The sequence below is a fragment of the Diadema setosum genome, chromosome 18 (genome assembly GCF_964275005.1).
Source record: "Diadema setosum chromosome 18, eeDiaSeto1, whole genome shotgun sequence".
Lineage (NCBI taxonomy): Eukaryota > Metazoa > Echinodermata > Echinoidea > Diadematoida > Diadematidae > Diadema > Diadema setosum.
In genome coordinates this window covers 20,142,828-20,165,417 of record NC_092702.1, presented here as the reverse complement: position 1 = coordinate 20,165,417, position 22,590 = coordinate 20,142,828, and the positions used below count along the sequence as shown (strand labels likewise).

At 37.4% G+C, this 22,590-nt stretch overlaps 2 protein-coding genes across 5 annotated transcripts in view; one reads left to right on the top strand and one right to left on the bottom strand.

Annotated features, from left to right (window-relative positions):
• Window positions 1-7,993: 7,993 nt before the first annotated feature.
• On the bottom strand, window positions 7,994-11,538 carry LOC140241518 (clarin-2-like). The gene is made up of 3 exons (XM_072321256.1): window positions 11,241-11,538; window positions 9,019-9,198; window positions 7,994-8,289 (listed from the first exon to the last, which is right to left on the bottom strand). The coding sequence occupies exons 1-3, from the start codon at window positions 11,536-11,538 to the stop codon at window positions 7,994-7,996; spliced, it is 774 nt and encodes a 257-aa protein (XP_072177357.1).
• Window positions 11,539-12,389: 851 nt separating this feature from the next.
• The window catches only part of LOC140241516 (bromodomain-containing protein 8-like), a 46,775-nt gene continuing 36,574 nt past the window's right edge, over window positions 12,390-22,590 (top strand). For all 4 annotated transcript variants that reach the window (XM_072321255.1, XM_072321253.1, XM_072321254.1 and 1 more), the window contains exon 1: window positions 12,390-12,413. The gene's annotated coding sequence lies outside the window, so the exon portion shown is untranslated. The remainder of the gene's footprint in view (window positions 12,414-22,590) is intronic.

The window sequence follows — 22,590 nt, the reverse complement described above, 5'->3', positions numbered from 1 at the left end:
TTATGACTTTAAAAATATCATAAAACAAGCTTTACCGTCAAGTTGTATATGTACGAGCGAGTATTTGCAGAAAATTATATTCTGATAACATGCAACAACTGAAATCGTACTAGATTAGAGCAGATGCTCATGTTAAAGCATAATAACTGTTACCAAAACCAAAGACCAATTTCTGCAAAAGTAGCACTATTTACATAGCAGCTCAATAATTTATTCAATTACCGGAAGCCACGAGAACATGTACAAGGTTAGCGCAATTTCTGAAGGATAACCATCTGTTTTCTTACTTGATTTATGAGTTTTTCTATTTCTGAGTTATAAATTTTGTTTTGAAATCACCTTCTTTCCGAGAATTTTTCTTTCTGCATTCTACTGTTTTTGCATTTGATTCTACCAAAGAGTGTTGTGTATATATGTATTTTCTCATCTTTTTGTTTCGTTATGTCAATTATTATCTATGTATTATCCTGTACGTTGATTGTACCACATTATGTTTTTGTACAGTGTATTTATACGGACTTGCTGGAAAAACAGCCTAACGGCTGACTGCAAGTATTTTTACCCGTGTTTAAATAAATAAAAAAAGAAAACAAACAAAACAAATAATATAAAGTCAAAATTTAGAGTACAATGCACTTATACACCGAGTGGCGTCTTGAAGGAATGGAAACAATAGGTGATTACAAGACAAATTACATTGTACATAGAATGGTGTCGATTGAATGTCTGGTCACGTTTTGAAGATAGCATATCATGGCATATTGTAACATCAAATTCAATTACTCGCGAGTGTTTTGTAGCTTGAGTAAAACAACAAAGGTTATCCCTGCTACTGTTGCTGTTGTTGTTGCTATTGTTGTTGCTACTGCTGTTGTTGGTAGTGTTGCTGTTGCTGCTGTTTTTGTTGCTGTTGCTGTTGTTGCTGCTGCTGCTGATGGTGTTGCTGCTGCTGTTGTTGTTGTTTGAAAACAGACAGGACTAAGACACGAATAGACCAGTCTCTCCAATTCCCGTACAGTCTCAAAATGTCATTAACGTCGAATGTACTTGAGCGGATGGTGCAACAACTGCTTATCATAATATTGCCCTTTCAAATAAGAATAAATAACTTGATTCTGTGCCCTATAGAGCTTAATAGAGACAAACATGCAGACACCCGTCCCTCACCTATGTTAATCATTAGTGACGCTTTGTATTAGATCGGGGTCAAACAGTACATCGGAGCAGCGTTTGTCGACATTCAGAATACCTGTTGTCTCGGTAAAAGCTCATTATTACGAGATCATTCTGGTTTTTTTTTTAATAGAAAGTGTAACATGACTTTGCGCAGCTCCAGACTGCATGGCAAACACAATAATCACTATACATCAGTGCACAAAGTGATTCTAGAAGAAGCAAGAATTGTGACGACTCATGATGTGACACCAAATGACTTGTTTGCAAACAATCCCAATGGCGTGTGAAGATAGTGGTCCTCCATCATATTAGAAATTGTCTTAATTGACAATTATTCAGAATGCCAAATGCAAAACATTAAACAGGCCTAGTAACAATTTTAGGTGAATTCAAATATGTCATATATTTTTGGAAACTGGTAAGGTTAAAAAGAATTTATGTGACTACTTCATTCATTGGCTATATTACTTTTTTTGCCTAACACATGTAAGTTTATATTATGTAACTTTAAAATTCCACAACGTTCTCATTTTTGTTCGATTTTAATGATATTCACTTGTCTGCGTTTCTGTCCACATACTCTATGTAATCGAACCGAACTTGAACATGAAGTGACCTAGAGTGTTAGCAATTAAATCTAAGCTGGGTCAACGAGGGAGGGCGCAGCCCACAGTCTATTGACATTTCTCCATCAACTGATATAGGGCTCACACCTGTAAATAAAATGAAATGTCCCTGACCCCAAAGATACCAAAATAAATGAAGAAAAAAATTGATTAAAAATCAGAAATGCAGTTTGGCAGAAAAGTGAATAGCTGCAGATATTGAGTATGAATTCCTCTACAAACTGCATTTTGGTTAAAAGATGAAAGCTTTTCTCATGGAATTTGAAGGGACTATATTTCATTAGGTGCATTAGGGGAGAAAATAGGGTTTTTTGTTTTGTTTTTGGAGTGAAAAGAACTCGTATAATAGTCTGGTTTTGCGGACCCTTGGGGACAGAGTTTGGGCTGAAGAACCCGCCTTGGAAATTTGATGGATGAAAGGGTATTATCTTACTTATCCAGGTTAGTGAAGATGAAACACCTCATTTCTCCCAGCTATTTTACAGAATTTTTTTAATTTTAACACCTTAGACTGTGGGGAATTACTTACCCGTGTAAGCCCTATACCTTCCATCAAAGTATCGGAGGGAGTAATTGGAGCGGGGTTCTAATCTAATGCCTTGCAAGATGATATCTTCAAGAAGTGTCATCTCTTTGTATTTAAAGCGAGCTTCAGATTGAATGCAAAGACGACGCTGAGAAGATGTCGAACGACTCGACCGCGTAAACGACGCTATTGGGAAAGATTGTGCTCTGCACATGCGCGGGGCAGCTGTTTCCATTGTTCACGTTCACGTCGCAAATCTAAGGCTTGCTATTGTTAGTGGTAAACTGTGTTGTTGTTGGTGGTGGTGTTATTTTCATTTGATGTCATTGCAGCGACCGCCAGAGAGAAAACGATCTACGTAGTGGTCTTTCAACTGGAATCGTTGTGAGGAAAAGGGCTTGATTTAATGACTAATTGTTGATACACTTGGCTTCAGTTTCTTTGTGTTCCGTACCCTTGTGGTATAATCCTAATCTGACTTCCACTTCCTCGAAGCGATGAGGGCTATTGTTCGCTTTTTAAACCGATTACACTGCATTATTCTTTACTATTGTGATTGGGAGGGTTATAACAGACATGCTTGGCCAGTACAGACTGGTGAAGTACAAAAATTATATTGTACGATTCGACAACGTACAATGAACAGTGCCTTAACTTTGAAGCCGGAGAAAATCAAGAGCAAGGAGAGACGATTTTTGAAAGGAAACGGCAGGCGTGGGAGGGGGATAAAGTCATTTGTAACTGGTTTCTCTGGTGTCGTTTGTCATCAAAGTATCTTCACTAATCTCTGATCCAACAAGAGAACCTATAAACATAGCGTTTCATCAATCCGTATATGTCCCCAGCTTTTTTAAATTTTTTTTTTAATTAATCATTATATCATTACCAATTCCTCTCGACGTTGAGGCAAAGCTGAGTACGGAACCTGTTTCTTTTCACTCCGTCAGCCAGAGACCTTGTTCGAGGCTGGTCCAACATAACAATTTAAGTTCAAGGTTCAAATAACATTCCTTTCCTGTAGTGTTTGGTCAACACTGACTTCGGCAAACAGCAGGTGCATTGAAGGAGGAGTGCATGGTATGGCATATGGCATGAAATAACAAGTACATGCACAACTTGTATTGAAGCATGTCTTAACAGGACAAAATATCTCATCAAACAAAATACAGTTATTGTACTTGAATATGAGATAACCAGCATCATATACAGTGATTGAACAAGAGATGGACAAGAAGATTAATGAGTGTGATAATTCTACAGACGTTCTCTTAGACCTACTCAGAAAAACACACACACACTTGAATTGGGAAGTGTTCTGCGGTTTTTAAGCTGTTTATTCCATTGGTTTAGACCAGAATATGATATTGTAGGCCTATTATGAGCTTGCCCATATTTTGATTGATTGACTTCAAATAGAGAGTGAACGCGCATTGATTCAAGCAGGTATATTGATATGCATTAAGTAGGAATTAACAGATTATTAAGGACAAAATAATTATATATTTCAATTATGCACATATAATACACAAACCAACTAAATAAAGTAAACAATGTCCATAGACGTTGGCGTTGACCTTATGCCATAGTCTTTGATCCAGACAGATATTTAAAGACATTGAAAGAAGCCATACAAGTAACGTCAGTGCACGATTACAATTACTAGATACAAGTAGATTGTTGACATCGATATGTATGATTAGTCTATTGAAAAGAAAAAAAAAGAATCGAACTACTATTATCCGCAATGCTGCTGGCCAACTCGAGCGCTAACAGCCGAAGAACAACGGGCGCACTTCCACTCAGTGTGACCAGCGAAAAACACGGGACTGTGCTTGAAGCGGCCCAAAATCATGCTAAATTGCCATGAAATTATGTCAAATCAAGTCAACTCCATTGTGGTGCCTCATCAGCTGACAAGAATAAAAAAAGAACAAAAAGGTCCTCACATTTCTTTTTGCTACAAATTATGGTGCCCGATTGGCTAACAAGCAAAAAAAAACAAAAAAAAAACAATAAAAATAGAATTGAATTGTGGTGTCCAATTGCATTATGGTTCCCAATCGCATTGTGGTGCCCATTCGAACTGTGTTGCCAAATTGTCCTCCCATATTTTGTGGTGCCCGATAAGCTGACAAGAAAAAAGGCAAACTAACAAACCAACCAAAAAGCAGTACCACAGTACAAAAACCGTATAGAGATTATTTTCTTTTCTGTAGAAATTACGCCAGAATTATGCTAAAAACAGCCAAATTATGCCTAGCGTAATGCTAAAATATTATTATTATAGATGCTGAAACGTCTAAAATTATGCCAGAAAGCATAATACCATGCCAACTCTGGCAGCGTTGAGTTCCAGACGATGGCGATTTATGGTAAGGTATACCGTCTATACATTGAAGTGTACTAGTATACACTTTAGTCTCGTCTCATTCCTATCGAATCAACACCAAATCAACCTGTTAAATCTCGGGGATTGTGTTTTTCTTTCTCTCTTCAGAAAAGTTCATGAAGCCATCATAATTAATGTTGGCACCTCTTACTACTATACTAGAGAGAGAGAGAGAGGTTAGACGGAATTAAATACATTGAACAAAGCTGCACAAAATCAGAAAGTTTTACGACTAACTGAAAAGGTCGATAATTGCTATTGCAACTGATTGACAAAATTTAATTGTCCTTCATTCACGCAATTTAATACACACCTATTAGTTAGGTTTGTTTGTTTATTAGTCTGTTTGTTTGTTTGTTTGTTTATTTGTTTGTTTGTTTGATTGGTTGCTTTATTGTTTGTTTGTTGGTTGGTTGGTTGGTTGGTTCGTTTTTAGTAATAGCCATGATTAAAATCATGAGCATATATACATAATCTGGTGGGAATCGAACCTACGACATCACGAGTGCTACAGAGAGACGTCCTATTATATCCACTATACAGTGGCGGATTCAGAGGGGGGCGCAACCGGCGCACGCCCCCCCCCCCTTTATTTTTCGTTAAGAACAAAAGAAATAAAATGAAAAAATGAAATGAAACCTGAAGTGGCACCAGAAAATATTAGTTGCGCCCCCCCCCCCCCCTTTACAGAATCCCTGGATCCGCCCCTACACTAGACTACCGAGCTTTGGCCCGATAGCCAGTGATGGTTACCTGGGCGTCAGTCAGTTGCAACAAACAAAGATATATTATATATTGTATATATTGTATATATATATATATATATATATATATATATATATATATATACTTATATTGCTGTTGTTTTTATACTGTACTAAACAGCAGTAATAAATGGTAAAAACAAAAAGATAAAACGCTGTATTGAACCACAGAAATCGATGCTGTGAAACAAATATACTATGGACATGAAACACACTGAACAACTTGCATGATAACAATGTTGTGCATCGCATTTATTCACTATTCAGTAGTACATGTACTGCCAATATCATAGTTACAAGCTAATTCTTAAGAAATGAATCCTCAACAGTGTAGTACACATTGCATTATTTATGCATGTAATATCGCAATAACGTAATATCCATGTACACAAACAAGGTATTAGTGATTAACGAAACACATCGCTTCAAAGCCAATATACATTTACTATAGGATTATTAGTTTCCAAACAAATCCTGTCTTTTACGAACCTCGACGAAATGTGCAATGAATGTTACACTATCGTGAAGAACAAAAAATAATGATACTATTCGAGGTACAAGAAGTCCGTTACACCAAGCAGGTGTAACGGAAACCACATCAGATAACGAAATCCGCATCACTCTGAGAGTTGCGAGGATATCAGATACTGAGTAAACGATATGAAAAGGTCTATTCTGCAACAGAGATTCCCCTCGTACTTCATCTCACACAAAGGTTTCCCTAGTCGTTTTAATTGTAATAACAGCAATTGGTATCAATCAATCGTTTAAAGAAAAAGGACAAAACATGAATGCGCATTACAGCCAGAGTTTCGCTCCTATATTAATGGAGATAAAATCACGACAAATCAACCGAATAAAATGGTTTATTATAATGGTGTTATGTCGGATATTGATTAGTTGTTGGTTTTATCGTACTGTTTTACAATTCACGTAGATAACTATCGAGACGGGTCACACGGAAAGCCACAGAGAGCCCCAAAGAAGTGAAAATAATTGCGACAACCATGACAGAAGAAAAAGATTGGACAGGAAAAAGGAAAAGAAACGATCCTAAAAAAAAAAATGTTCAAATAAAATTTTCAAAAGATTGTGATTGAGCATAATATACTATGAACATCCAACCGACAAAATGTGTTATGCTGTAATGCAAAGGCCTCGTTAGGGCAAGATTAGTAAACCTCTCAGAGAAAAAAAAAAAGAAGATAAAAAGAAATGGTTAATGATCGGATATAAACAACTCGTTATTGATAGCTGTAATTTATCAAGCATGTCGTTCCATAATAAAATGAGATGTTGTTACATCTTGCCACCTCACTGCTCTTTGCTTCAAGATCTTGAGCAAGCTTAATGTGAGTAACCTGGACACAATAATGAGGCCTGGTAAAGAGTTGATGCAATGTATACTTACATAATTTATGGTTTAACATGAAGGAGACAACCTGTTTATGTTTGTTTGTTTCTTTGTTTGTTTGGGTATTTGTTCTATTTGTCGGTCAGGTCACAATCCTATAGTTCACCAAAATAATAAGTTAATCTATATACAGCTTAAGTTATGAATGTTGTTACTACTTCGCAGCAAAGACAAAATGCTTTTTTTTAAAATAAGCTTTATTCTATACGAAACGCAGAGTTTCATCTTATATATAGACAAGATATGGGCGAGACATACTTTTCACTACGTGTTTGGCTAAGTCGTTGCTTATGATGATTAATAATTTATCATATTTACATCGCAGTTTGTAGTACTGAAGAAGCTGTGTACAATACGTTCTACATAATAATACCGTGCACGAGCAGAATTTGTTTTTTTTTTCCTTTTCCGTCATAAACTGAATACGCATGAAATTAGTAAAACACAAATAAATAATACTTCCTCAACGATAACAAACTAACCATTGCTAATTGTGGATGACACAAAGTCCACTTAATACTTGATAAACAAAAAGGACAATTTACCGGGATTCTCAACTTTCCAAAGCAATTAAGAAAATATTTCCGTTTCCAGTTCTTTGAATATTACGAGAATGTCATCTCTCTGTATGTGTGTGTGTGTGTGTGTGTGTGTGTGTGTGTGTTTGTAAGTGAGTATTAAAAATACCATCTCATTTTCCCGCCAACGCGAAAGTGGTAAGTCGACATCTTTTGCAAACCTTATAGCAACACGCCTTCCAGTCTCAGATAAAGCTGGTCTGCAGAGATGCGTGATCGTCTCTGCCCCCATCAGCCCACTAACATCCCCACGTTGTTCTGTTAATGAACGCTACAACCGCAAAACAAACGACAGATCACATTGTAGTATATTATTAACATCTATAAAGCGTTGATTTATAAACTTGATAATGAGAAACCCGTTGGTGTATCGCCACGGCTTTCCGACAAGTGGTCAAACTCTTGATATTGGCTTTCTATCTCCAAAACTCTCTCACTAACGAGAGGTCTCGTATTGACAAGGCGCGAAGTTCATTTAGAGAGTGAAACCGGCAATGGGAATCATCGAGGGATGATTCTGTCAATACATAATGCCGGACCCGATGTCGTTTCCGACTTTGCCGTTGACGTCCATCGATCGCTTCTTGCGACTGAATATCCGCGGGTTCTCGACGAGCTGCGCCAGCAGGACGATGACGATGTTGGAGCAGAAGATGAGGAAGGTGACGACCACGAGCATGAAGGAGAAGCCGAAATGGGCCTCGGAGGTGCTGAAGTTAAAAGGAGGCCCGCGGTCGGACGGGTTGAGGACCTCGAACTGGATTTGGGTGAAGTAGACGACCAGGTAGAGTATAAGGGCCACTGCGCTGCATAGTACTGCAGGAGAGGTGAACAGAATGAGAGAAAGTTATCATGTGATTGAGAAAAAAAAATCAATAAATTTAATGTTTTCAGTCAATGCCACAAGAAAGGAAAAAAACAAAAAAACAACACATTCCCGTCCCGATACAACTTATAAAACAGCTGCACTCTATAAGCAAAACATGCGCACATTCAATCACGTTATTTAAAAAGTCATCGCATAACGCTTTAATGAACATGACAGAAATAAGCATTGCGCTATCCCTCGCCTGGAAACTACAGACATGCTAGATAACACTATGATCAGCACACAAAATCACTCACATGCCAGATAATCACACCTGGGGGCGTTTTATGAAGGAACTTGTCGGATAGAATGTGCGACAAGTCAATTATAAGTTAATAAGTTAACTTATAATTAAGTTCAGAGAAATCAGCCAATCAGACTAAAGAATTTCTCAAAACTTGTCGATATAATTGACTTGTCAGATATGTTATCCGACAAGTTCCTTCATGAAATGCCCCCTGGAGTCCCTTTATATACGATGATCGTTAAGGAACAATCATTCCTTTTTTCCCCCCTTTTTTTTACTGTCGTAAACGCGGGAAGACGAAAATCTGGTAGACAAACATTAACGACAACCAACGACCAAGACACGGCCAAACGGCCATATCGCAGGGAAGCAATTCTGGGATATGTCACTAGGGCTCGGCTCGGACGAGTCGCTCCTTTTCTTTAATTACCTCCGATGATGTTCCAAACGTAGAGTCCAACCGGGCCGTGGATCGTCTCGATGGGAATCGTCAGCATGTTGACGAGTCCGAAGATGGTGGAGACGAGGGCGAAAATCGCCGCGGGAATGAGGAAGACGATGACGGTGATGACGATCCCGGTGTTATAGACTTCGGCATGTTCGCTGAGCACTGTTGCAGGAAGAAGGCAGAAGATAACTTTCAAAAACAATTTTCTTCTCGTTTGACTATTTTAGCTGCACGTTCTTGTAAATCGGGGCTGTGGAATGGACAAAGCGAATGTACAAAGGAATTTTCAACCGTGAATAAAAACAAACAGACATAGAAGCATTTTGATTGAAATTGACGTGACTATGAGGCGCAGACAATTTGCACTAACTTTCATTTACAACAGCTTCTGTTAAACGAAAACAAATAATGTTAAATGTACGAAAAATATGCATGGGATATCCATGTGACGATATTGAAAATGTTGATACCTAAAAAAAAAAGAAGAAGTTTATTTTGAGATCAGCCCAGTGACAGACTACTACTGAGAAAAAAAAGAAAATATGCATAAATATGTTCTTTTTTGGATAAGATAAAATTTACACCATTTTTGTAGAAAAATATCTCAGGTTTCAAAACTTTATGCAGCACAGGCTATCTTTTGTTATCTGTATTATCTCATTTCATTAAAACAATATTGAATTCACCGTTTTCTATATTTGCATAATGATTCAAAGTATAGTACAATTATGTTCTCAAAGTGACTGAGTGGATCATCAAGAGTCCAGATTTATTTGTATCTCGAATCGGAACTGATACCTTACTTTAGGTTTAACATTATACACGGAATCATATTATCTCGCGCCAAAATTAACACTTTATCCTAAATGACGACAGATATTTTATTCACCTTCATTCAGTTAATTCACTTTCATCCCGTTATGTCTAAACGTGAAAGAATGTGTGTGAGAGAGAGGATGGGAATAAAAATAGATATATTTTTATTTGTCGATAGTTTACTCCATTCTGTTCTCTCTTAAAACACAAGGGGAAAAACTGGTAACCTGGGCAGAAATGTAGCCTTTTTTTTCTGTGACACCATACCAGACGATATTTGAGACACAGTCTACACACTGCTATATTCCTCGCCATGCACAGCAAAGCTCAAGTCAGCCATGAATACAACAGAGTTTGAAGTCTTTTGTGAAATATTTGGGGCATTCTTTTTTGGAGGTCGTTACGAGTCTCTATTGACATTTTGTAGCCTCCTTTGTGCGCCAGTCGTTCCCATTTGTACTAACGTTCCAGTGGGAACAATAAGCGAAACGCCATGCTCTGCCAAAATCCACGCAGAAGGCATTTTCAAGTGACGCACACACCCACACAATATTTATACGATACCACTGTGCGATATACTTTGATATGTGCAGCCCTTATAGGGCCTACATTGTTAGGGTACTCTCATAGCACCGAAATGCTTTGGACTTCCATGAAAAAAAAAAGGGGGCACGGCTTTGTTGTTTTCACACCTTTCCTACAAACATCCTACGTTCTATTGGTTTTGAAATCGATAAGTTGTCCTTCTTGAAGTAACACTTTGGATTTTCATTTTGAGTAGTGACGAAACGTCCTTGTTAGTTCAAGTCGTAATATCTTGTGTTCAAAACAGAGCGCAACGTCCTCATAAATGTGTTTTGCAGCTGGTGATTCAAATAAACACAAGATATGAAAATGACTTAAAATGGGATAAGTTTAGTCAGCTTAAAGTAGGCAAGCGCTATTCATTTGTTGCCAAATTAACACATCAAAGTAGACGTTTATGAGGACGTTTATCTAGATAGCCGATTGGACAGATAGTTGTTGTTGTTGTTGGGTTTTTTTTGGGGGGGGGGGGGGCGATGTGGTGTCATTCCCATACACTTCAAGTGGAAAGAATCCATATTTAATCATAGATCTGATTAAAATACAAAATACTATGCATATAGATATTAATACACAATATCTTTATTTAAAAAATAGATACATGATTATAAAGGGGCTACATAATATATCTTATGTTATTCATATATTTAGGCCCACTGGATTGTAATGGTGCCATCCAAACTAAATCTAAGTGTATTGACCATGAAATGCTTTTGAGTGTTAGAATATGACCTAAGTTTTTCGATTAACTCTGTAGTAATGGTTATCATTCCTTAATACTACTTTAGGGCCTATTGTCTTACCTGAGTAGCACTCATAATTCCGTCCCCCTAGCCCGTAGTTGAATCGCTTGCATCCGTAGAAGAGTCCAAAGAACGATACTCCCATGAAAGCTCCAGGATCCCTGTTGTCGATGGGATTCGAACCCAGAAACCCTCTGAGTGGTTGCGAGGTGTTGAACACTGTTATGTCCCGCCTTAAATCGGCCCGGACCCAGCTGGTCGTGCCGAGTGCAATGCCGAGGAGGATCAAACAGGCAAAGCTGCCCAGAGTGACCATAAAATAGAGTGTCGTCCGTCGCTTAATCACACCTTCACACATGGTTTTAATTGTATAGACACAGATTCTGGTACGAAATATTTATAATAATAATGTTAATGGTAGGCCTACAAGTTCTCCGCGCCGCTCGAGTTGTGCAGTTGTTTCTCCGTTGTTTCCTCTAACACTCCAAACTTTTATCGCTGAATGCTATCATTCCTGGTCATTGTGAGAATACCGCACCTCACAAGTGAATTCGTGGACTCCAACAGTATGCATTCCAATTCATACTCATGACTCATACTGAGATAAATTACCTGCTTATTCTCTAACTTTTATCTTGCATAGTCCAACAAAATCTCGTTTCCTTTTCTTCTGTTTCTCAACCTGATGAGGCGCCAAGGCGCATCATAAATGCGTATCCTTTTCTTGTCTTTCCGTGATTCCGATATGTTAGCGAAACTCTGCCCAAATTCTGCCCAACCTTACAACATGGAGATAATCGTAAGTTTTATCATCCAGCTCAAGTTGTCGAACCCGAAGGCTGGCGTGGGAACCGGGTCGCTTTTGTTAGTTATTTTCTCGAGTTGCAAGGTTGTGCGCCATCGCCAAACCACACTTTAAAAGAATATTCCATATACTAAATAGGGGTGGTCATATCATAGTAAAGTGACACAGTGGTAAATTAGAAAATAACTTGATTTTTTAAAACGTAGTGACTATCAAATAATCAAGATCAATTGTAAAAAAAAAAAAAAAGCTCAAAACGTCTTAATGAGTAAATGAATGAAGTATATGTCTGTCAAAACTCATATAGGGTCTAGATTTTTTTTTTTTCTTATAAGAGTACCGCCAGTAATAATGAGATCGACGACCTTTCGAAGATAGAAGAGTCCACAGAATCCTATGTGACGAAGAAAATGGCGGCGTACATGCAGGTAAAGATCTTCTTTGCATTCCCTTGGTTTTATAGAATGAATTGCGCTTTTTCGTGGCTAAGAATATCTGCACACGTACAGTACTAAAGTGCCGAAAATGCCAGCAAAGCTGTGCTATATATCTGTAAATATGAAGATCTTTTTACAGACATTGCAATTTCAGAACTTGCTTGTAACGTAGTCCCATATATTCTGATTTGTGTACTGTCCGTAATTTGAAGCGTGGAAATAGACTAGAGTAACTGCGTCAGTAAGCGGCCGTGCAGCCGTTCGCGGCAGGTACAACATACACGGTAATATACAGCTAAACACAGCATTGCACTGTTACATGCACACTGCACATATACTAACACACTAGCAATCAACAAAAACCAACCGATAAAATGGGCACGATCTCTGACGAAAGTGAAAATTTCTCACCTAAATGACAACATATCGCATCCAAAATGAAATTTTCGGTAGGCCTACTTCTTAACATAACAGTTAAGAAACAATGGTCCAAGAAACTGTTTTTTTTTTTTGTTTTCTCGATGTTCATGGATTTTGAAAACATATCCTCACGTAAAATAGAATTTACGCGAGCCGATGTGGGCCGCCATTTTTTTCAGAAAGTGGATGTTACCATCGAAAAAAATGAGAAAAACACGAGAAAGACATCAACAACACCGCCAGAAGTGCAATCTTGTTTGCGGCCAATGCATGTGCGCACGCTATTTTCACGTGCTTTCGCAATGGGAATTGGCGCTTACGCATTGTTCGCAAGACATGTGAAGGCGTTCAGCTAAAGATCGCAGAGCACGCGCGTATTGCATAGGGATTGTACATCGTGCCGCAAGCAGAAATACTACGTCGCATATCGCCCTTATCGGCGAAAATTGTGCCGGGTTTTGCCCTGGTAAATCATGAAAACTGCATTGGTCAATGGTAAATTTCTTTCATGAAAACAATTGCGTTAATGAATAATCTTGTCTATGATATATGAAATGGTTGAAAATAATTTGCCTGATTTGTTTACAAGTTGGAAAAACTCTTAACAATGCTTAAACTGCCGCAAACGGGATATTTTACTCTAGTCACTGACACTAGGCCATCTCATAGAGTAGAATGGTCGCAGTTTGCGGCCGTGCGCCAGTTCACGACAGTTACAACATTTTCGGTAACATACTGCTAAACACAGTGACGCACTTAATACATGCTTTCCACACATTTACTATCACACTACACTACCGATCTACAAAACTTAAGCGTTGGGCTAGCCCGACCGACCAGACGCCGTGGCCGTGCTTCGCACGGCGTGAGACGGACTGTGCAAGCGTGAGTGTCAGACGTGCAGACCCTCGAACACGGCCACACAACAACAAAACTGTTGAAAATTTCTACATTCTTATCACAAATTTTACGAATCGCTCACATGAATTGAAATGCTTGAACTATGAGCATGGTATCAGTCCATAGTGAGCCCTCATGCAACATAGGTCCTACACTGAGCAAAAAGTCCGATCTTAACCCGGAATGCTGTGATCATCGCTGTGCGATTTAAAAAAAAAAATCTTTCCCAGCTTTGAACGATGCAAATTGCGCTGCTAGAGTTTGGACACCAGCACGGTCGACAGCGCCCCCTTTGCCCACCATTTTGCAGTGCTGCGCTGCGCCGACATTTCAAATCATTTCTGCGATTCTGCGATTTCTGCAGCGTATACAATTTAAAAAGGCTTCATTTTCAGTAAGTTGTTATATCTGTATGCCAATATCGATTGCTTAAGACAGAAGCTAAATAGATAAAGTTATCATTTTACATAGTCTGAGTAACAAATATGGTGTAGTGAATTCAGAATAGTGTTGGCGCCCCAGAATTTAAAGATTACGTGGCCTCCAGTCGGTACAGCCCTGTCGCGACACTTGTGTACAGCGACAGGGCTGTGTATAGTTACCGTTGGGCGATAGTGTGGGCACAGTCTTTGACAAAAGTGAAATTTTCTCACCTCGGGTCGAAGTAAATGACAGCATCTCGCAGCCAAAAGTTTATTTTCGATAGACTCTACTGAACATCATCACAGCTAAGGAACAAGGAATAAAGGATGTAAGAAACTTTTTTGTTGTTGTTGTTGTTGTTTTCCCGATGTTCATGGATTTTGAAAACATGTCCTCAAGATCATGTAATGTAACGACATAACGTCATGAGATAAAATTTATAGAACTTTCATGAGCCAATGCGATGTGGGCCACAAATTCTTTTTTTTTTTTGTGGAAGTGGATGTTACCATTAAAAAAAAAATGGAAAAAAATCATCAACAACACCACCAAAATTGCAATCCCTGTTTGCAGTTGGTGCATGTGCGGCAGCTATTTTAATGTGCTTTCGCAATGAGACATGATGGCGCTTTATTATATGCAACATTCACAAGCCATGCCATGTGAAGGCGTTCAGCATATTTAGATCGCAAAGCACACGCGTATTGCATAGGAATTGTACATCATGCTGCAAGCCGACTTACTACTCCCGTATATCAGCGAACATGGTGCTGGGTTTAGTCCTGGTCAATCTTGACCACTGCATTTGTCATTGGTCATATTTTTGTGATAGGCACAATAGTGAGTATCAATAGTCTTGTTTGAGTTGTATGAAATGGTTGAAAATAATTTGCCAGATTTGTTTACAGCATCAAAAAACCTTTAAACAGCCACAAACAGGGTATTACTCTACAACCTTTCAGGTATGGCAGGGCTACACACTAACCCATTTTTTTTCTTCTGGTCTGACCTGTCAGTTGGACTAGTAGGTTCCCAGTTTTTCCATTTTTTACTGGTCTGGCATTCATGAAAAAGTTACTGGTCCGACAGTGATTTTCAGTGGTCAGGAACCATTGGACCAGTGCCAGCATGCAGCGTTGGGTATGGTATTACGGGATGGCATGGTAATTCTGGATGCGCGCATTTCTGCATTATAACGACATTCAATACACGCAGAAAAAAATCGCCAAAAAATAAAAATGTGACACAAAAATGTAGAAATGCCAAGAAATTTACATTTCACCTCAGATTTAGAAGAAGATGTAGGGACAGGGTGTCTCTCGAGAGCATTTTTACTACTTTTGAAATTCTATGAAAGGCAGATTATTAAAAGCTATGTCATATGAAAGAGATTCATGTCATTAAAATATATTACAAATTTAATGGCAAAATGATAGTTCTATCTCAAGAAATTTAGCTTTCGAATCAAGGCAATATTTACACTTTTCTTTGACGAGCACACACGAAAAGGTGTCTATATAAAATCATGTTTGCAAACAACACTGAAAAGTTGCATTCGTATGCAGATCTCCAGCAGCTGTATGGTGGTAAGCTAAAATACATAACCAGTGCAGAAGCCACTCCCCCTCGTATCATCATAATTTGTGTGTGCTGTGCACATACGTACACGTACGTGCCTGCTCTACCACCGTAAATCCCAACATTGCAAGTGCCGGTGCAGTCAGCGTTTATGAGTGGCATGCATCGTGATCACCAGCCAGCCAGTGCAGCGAGTATGCTTTGCATACCACGTAAACACTGCATGCAGTAACGATTGACTGTACTGATTGCCCTACATATCCTTGTCCTTAAATTCTTAAATTCCTTTAGATTATAAAAATGAAATAAAGAAATTTTGTCCATTTCATCACCTTTGTACCTTACTCCTTATGTCATTTGAAGTTTGAATTGACAAAAAAAAAAAAAATTCATTTCACCCTGCAGTTTCCCACTCTGTATTTGTTATGCCTCCGCCACGAAGTGGTGCCGGAGGCATTATGTTTTCGGGTTGTCCGTCCGTCCGTCCGTACGTACGTCCGCATTCGTTTACGCGATAACTTGAGTAATATTGACTAGAATTTTACCAAACTTGGTCCAAGTATAAAGTATGATGGGGCAATTAATTGAATAGATTTTGGGTGAAATCGGCCAAAGGTCAAAGGTCAAGGTCAAATCATTAAATTGTATCTGTTTACGCGATAACTGAAGACTGGATTCAGCAAATTTCACCAAAATTTGTCTGAGGATGATGTATGATGGAACAATTACTTGATTAGGTTTTGAGTGAAATTGGACAGAGGTCAAAGGTCAAAGATCAAGGTCAAATCCTAAAATTTATCTGTTTACGTGATAACTCTAAACTGGATGAAGCAGCTTTCACCAAACTTGGTCCAAGGATGATGTATGATGGGGCAATTAGTTGAGTAGATTTTAGTGACATTGGCAAGAGGTCAAAGGTCATAAGGTCAAGGTCAAATGCTAAAAACATTGCTATTTCCCCCATATCCATGCAATGCCCGAAGGTATTATCTTGAAACTTATTGTAGACATGTACTACTGCATAAAGATTCTCCAGAGAGAGTTTCATGTCATAAGGTCAAAGGTCAAAAGGTCAAAGGTTAGGTGAATATGTTACAATTTCACTTTTCTTGCAAATGGTTCAATGTATCTTCATGGAACTTGGTACATACACATGTACTGACTGGCAGGGATTTTCTAGGGAATGTAGGGGTCATGGGTCACTAGTCAGGGGGTCAAAGGTCAAGGTCAACTCCTCAAAATGTTACTATTTCCCTCATATACTAGTATATGCAATGCTTACATTATTATTTTTAAAACTAAAACTTGATATACATGTATTCCCTAATGGAGATTCTCTGAGAAATTTCCAGCCAGAAGGTCAAAGGTTAAGGGTCAAAGTCAGGTTTAAATGCAAATTTATATATATGTTATACTGTAATTACACTCTTTATTCATACCTTGAAAATTACTCAATGCATAAACTTATAAAAGGGTAGGTCAGAAGTCAAGTAAAAGTTCTCAATTCCCCAAATACAGGTACCTGCACTCTTAGACAATTATAGCAAACCTAGTTCAAGGAAAGTGAACATTCAAGATATTTCTGACAAACCTGTCATTTCAATATTTTGTCAGTTTTGTGAAACTGTCATAACACATTGTGAAGACATTGTACCTACACCTATTGGGAGAATCATGCATTATGGCGGAGGCATCAGTCGCCATAGCGACATTTCTAGTTTGAAGATATCACGCATGATATTATGTAGATTTAAATCTGATTTCAGATTTTTTTTTTCCCTCAAGTCTGTGCGCAGTTTGCTTTTTCCATACATCAAAATCACAGGTCTGAAAAATTTGATTTCTGATTTTTTCAACAGACCTCAATATCATCCCTGATAAATAGAATGCAAGGGAGCAAAAACTAATTTTGCTATTTCATTCATGTCTGTCATTGTGTCATATTGGTCTTTAGTTATCATTGCTATCTTGAAGGGTATTTGTAAATGCATGACAAAAATGTCAATTTCTGCAATTCTTAATTTTATGCCTTGTAGGACAAAAACAAATGTGTTTACTCATTTGTAAACTTTCCCTTTGTATTGCCTTACCAGGATGAAAGCCAATTAGATTACCTTTGATATGGTATATGATACATTGATTGTTATCAAAATCTTCTGTGAGAAATATGAAGGTGAAAAAGTGTATATACTTTTTTTCTTTTTTTCTTTTTTTTTTGCTGAGTGTATATGTGACCCTCCATAACAAAAGGATTCGAAAGTCGCTGACGGCTAAGCAGAGAAAATCCGAGTTTGAAGTCATGTCATCAAAATTGGTCAAAACCATCAAATTTCTGTTTTTGACATAATTTTGTAGTCTGATATTTTGTATATCATCTGCAGAAATTTCAAAGCTAAATGATCAAAGGCAAGGTTAGAAATTAGTATTTTGTGGGCAATGATTTTGTGACTTTCAAGAGAACAGAAACGTGTCCAAAGATTTGGATTTGGCGATTCAGATAGACACCTCCCCTACATTTGTAGCAATGAGTGATTTTATTGGTCAGTGCATGGCATCCTGGTTACTGATTGGTCGTGCGTAGATCACTGATGCTAAGCTTGAATGAACATCGCGGAGGTTAAGAGCATACCTTCTAATGTCAAGATGTGTAAACTGTGTTACCTCCCCTTGAGCACGATTGCATCAGAAGGAAAACTTTGAAGGCGGTTTCCTCAAAACGCTGATTTCCTAGACCACTCGACATGCTCTCGTAAAATCATTGATATCTCCACAACCAAGTGCTGTTATGAGTCATGTTTTATATGAAATTAAAGCGAAAGAATAAGCGAATAATGTCATGTCATTTTAAGAAAATGGACCTCCCCCGACTTCAGATCCTTTTGTTGTAGCGAGTCATATCTTGTAATCGCAATACATTTCCTTTATTGCAGTAATTTGGTACGATAGTCGACCTTTCTTAAGGTGACCTGCACAAGTCTAATGAATGGGCTACAGAGTGGGATATAAATTTTTACCCCTGATGAATAAAAACGTGTTTTCATTTGTGTAAGATGAAATTCATTTTCTCTGGGCCCCGTAGCTGCAGCTTCTAAAGGCAAGGTTGACTACATATTTTAATGCACTTCAGACAATCATAACAAATTTTCAGGAATAAAAAGTACATTCTGAACATCAAAAACAACAGCCAATGTTGGGGGATTGCCCAAAGCAAATTCACATTTTAGATCTATAGGTCCTCCTCACTTGTTAATATCATACCAAGGCATTACATCTGGGATAAAACTGAATAGTTATGGGTAATTCCATGAAGTTGGGGCAGTGTCCATGTAGCATCGTGATATTTGAAAAATACCTTTCAGCATAACTCAATATTAATGATGCTATACATTTATTGTTTGTAGGCTTTACATTTGCATTGAGGCCACACATTTTCCTGGAAATTGTGTGCCATTCAGACCCAATTTTGATGAAGTTATTAAACAATACGTAACGGTGTCCTGTAGCATCGGGATGTGTCCATGTAGCATCGTGATATTTTAAAATTTGGTCCTAAGAGAAAAATTATGGCAATTAGCTTGACCAAAATCTGATGCAATATGCATATTTACTAGATTAGTCAGATAGCTGAATATCTCAAATTTCCTGTACACAGTTTTAATTTTAAAAGAAAATTACAAAATGTATCACGATGCTACGTGGTGTCCTTTTTTGTTACATTTGGTGGACACCGCGTAGCATAGTGACACATTGTGTAATTTTCTTGTAAAAGTAAAACTGTGGAAAGGAAAGTTAAGATATTTAGCTATCTGACTAATCTAGTAATTATGCATATTATATCAAATTTTGGTGAAGCTAATTGCATTAATTTGTCTTTTAGGACCAGATTTTAACTATCACGATGCTACATGGACACGTCATGATGCTACAGGACACCGTGACATTTTTTAAAGATAACTTCATCAAAATTGAGTCTGAATGGCACAAAATTTCCAGGAAAATGTATGGTCTCAATACAAATGTAAAGCCTGTAAACAACATATGTATAGCATAATTAGTATTGAGTTATGCTAAAATGTAACACTTTGTGCCCCAACTTCACGGAATTACCCACATGCATGTGTGGGCAGACTGTGACAATAACTGCCGCAGAAGAGTTTCAAATTAAGGTTCACAAAAAGTATAAAGCCAAAACATATTTCTCAGAAGGGCTGGAAATTCATCTTTCACCATTTTGGAGATTGCGTGCAATTTACCAAAAAGGTCTAGCTTGGAAGAAAATTATGTAGCAACCAGGATCTTGCAAGCTCTGAGATTTTGACTTCCGACAAACTTTTTGGCCAATATTCAGCAATTTCATCATTACCCAACTGAAATATTATTATCACTGCAATATTTCACACATTTTTTATGTGTATGTGTACATTCTGGAGCAATAATCAACAGTTCTACAGGCAGTAGAACTTTGTTTTGGCTTTAGCAGTTGGAGTATGTCAAATAGCCATGCAAGATTCAATGAATGGACCAACAGTTGTATCAGCTCATCGAAATCAGTGAAGAATTTAACTTTTGCCCAACCAGGTTCTCAAATAAATCTACACTCAGCAAAAAAAAAGAAAGTAAACACTTTTTCGAGGTCATATTTTTCATAGAAGATTTTCATAAAAATCAATGTTTTATATTCCAAATTAAAGGTAATCTAATTGGCTATTAAGCTAATAGAGTAATTAGAAAGACAACTTTATGCATGAGGGAGCACATTTGTTTTTGTCCTCCAAGGCACAAAATCAAAAATTGCAAAAATTGCCATGTTCTCTTTCATTTGCAAATGCCCTTTACGATGACATTGACAACAAAAGACCAGTTTAATACAATAAAAAAACATGAATGAAAGGGGGAAAATGAGTTTTGCTCTCTTTATCTCTTTGTAACCTCTAGGAAAAACAAAGTGGGAAACTAAAGGGGAAAACAAGACATTTCTATCTAGTCAAACTCCAAATGACATAGGGAATGATAAGCATAAAGATGACTAAATGAGCAGAATTTCTTTATTTCATTTAATTTGGTGATTTAAAATCCATGTGACAATTTATAGAACCAAACATTATCAACAATATCCTAATTTGAAAAAATAACCCTCAAATTTCTACAATTTTTGTTAATTATTACTTCTTCTCTTAATTCATTTGAATTTAGATTTGACATAAGATGCTTAATTTTCCTCCATTATTTTTACCCTTCAATGGTCTTTTGGGCTTTAAAGATATCATAGAGATCAAAGGTTTATTTTTGCAACTTAATTCATGTATCTTTTTCTGTGAAATTTGTTGTTTATTCTTATTGTTCCATGGACGAGCACGTACAATGTACGCATGAATGACAACTTGTTCTGTTTTGCAATTTTTACTTTTCTGCCCTGGAAGAGAAAAACAGTGGTGTTCACTCATGCGTAAAGTTTCCTTTTTGTTGACCTACCAGGTCAATAGCCTATTAAATTACCTTCAATATGGTATATAATACATAACTTTCAGCCAAATATTCCATGAGAAATCTAAACTTGAAAAAGTGTTTACTTTCTTTTTTTGCTGAGTGTATTTTATATACTGTGCACATGATGCACCAGGCTCCCATAGGCAATTGGTCAAATCCAGCCATACTAAATGTGTGAATACCATCGTGACTGTGTCAGAAACAGTGTGCAGATATAATACGCGTGTAACTCTGGTGCTGCAAATACATTACTTTTGAAGGCACACTTATTTATGCACTTGCATGGTTGAGTAAAATCCTACTCTGTATTGGAATGGCTACTACATGAAGTTTTTGATATTATTTTATTACTTGAGTTATTCATTTCAGAAGTGGATATTTAGTGAAGACTTGTGTGTTCTATTAAAGTCAGCAGAGGACATGTCAGACAATGAAATTGTCCTCTTTGAAATTGTCCATACATGTGTGATTGCAAACATAGTTATATGATTTATCATTAAAGGACAAGTCCACCTTCATATACATAAGGATTGAGAGAATGCAGCAATATTAGTAGAACACATCAGTGAAAGTTTTAGGAAAATCGGACAATCTGTTCAAAAGTTATGAATTTTTAAAGTATCTGGGCAGTCACTGCTGGATAAGAAGACTACTACAGTGTATGATGTCACATACGTACAACAATATAAGGAAAATAAAAAGAGAATTTCACAAAACTTTACTTTTTGAATAAAGTGCAAATTTCTTCGACTTGTTACTGACATGTTATGTTAAGGGTAATATTATTCCCCCTGCCTTCTGAAAGAGAAAAGTCGTGTGTTCTTTTGCTATGCGAGAAAAGTGTAAATATGTTGAATTTTCTTTATTCTTTCTTTATAACATTGTACACATGTGACATCACAAGCTATAGTAGTCTTTTCATCCAGCCGTGACTGAGCAGAAACTTCAAAAATTCATAACTTTTGAACGGATTGTCCGATTTTCTTCAAACTTTCACTGATGTGTTCTACTAATGTTGCTGCATGCACTCAACCCATATGTCTATGAAGGTGAATTTGTCCTTTAAATCAAATACACCTTCAGAATTCTATAACATTTTTAGTGTTGGTTATTCATACGTTTATACTGCTCTATTTTTGTTTTAGAGTTTAACTCGAAGTCACCTTGAAGACACAGTTGGGGTTTCTCTTTCAATGAGGAATTCAAAGTTTGTTTGATGAAAATTGGTTTGAAATGGCTGCAATATCAAAAAAAAAAAAAGAGCAAAACAAAGTGGTCCTCTTAAAAGGTGGGTCCCACCTTTTACTGTATACGCTATATATTTAGTGAGTCTAAATTTTTGGGAATCCGGACTTCCCGA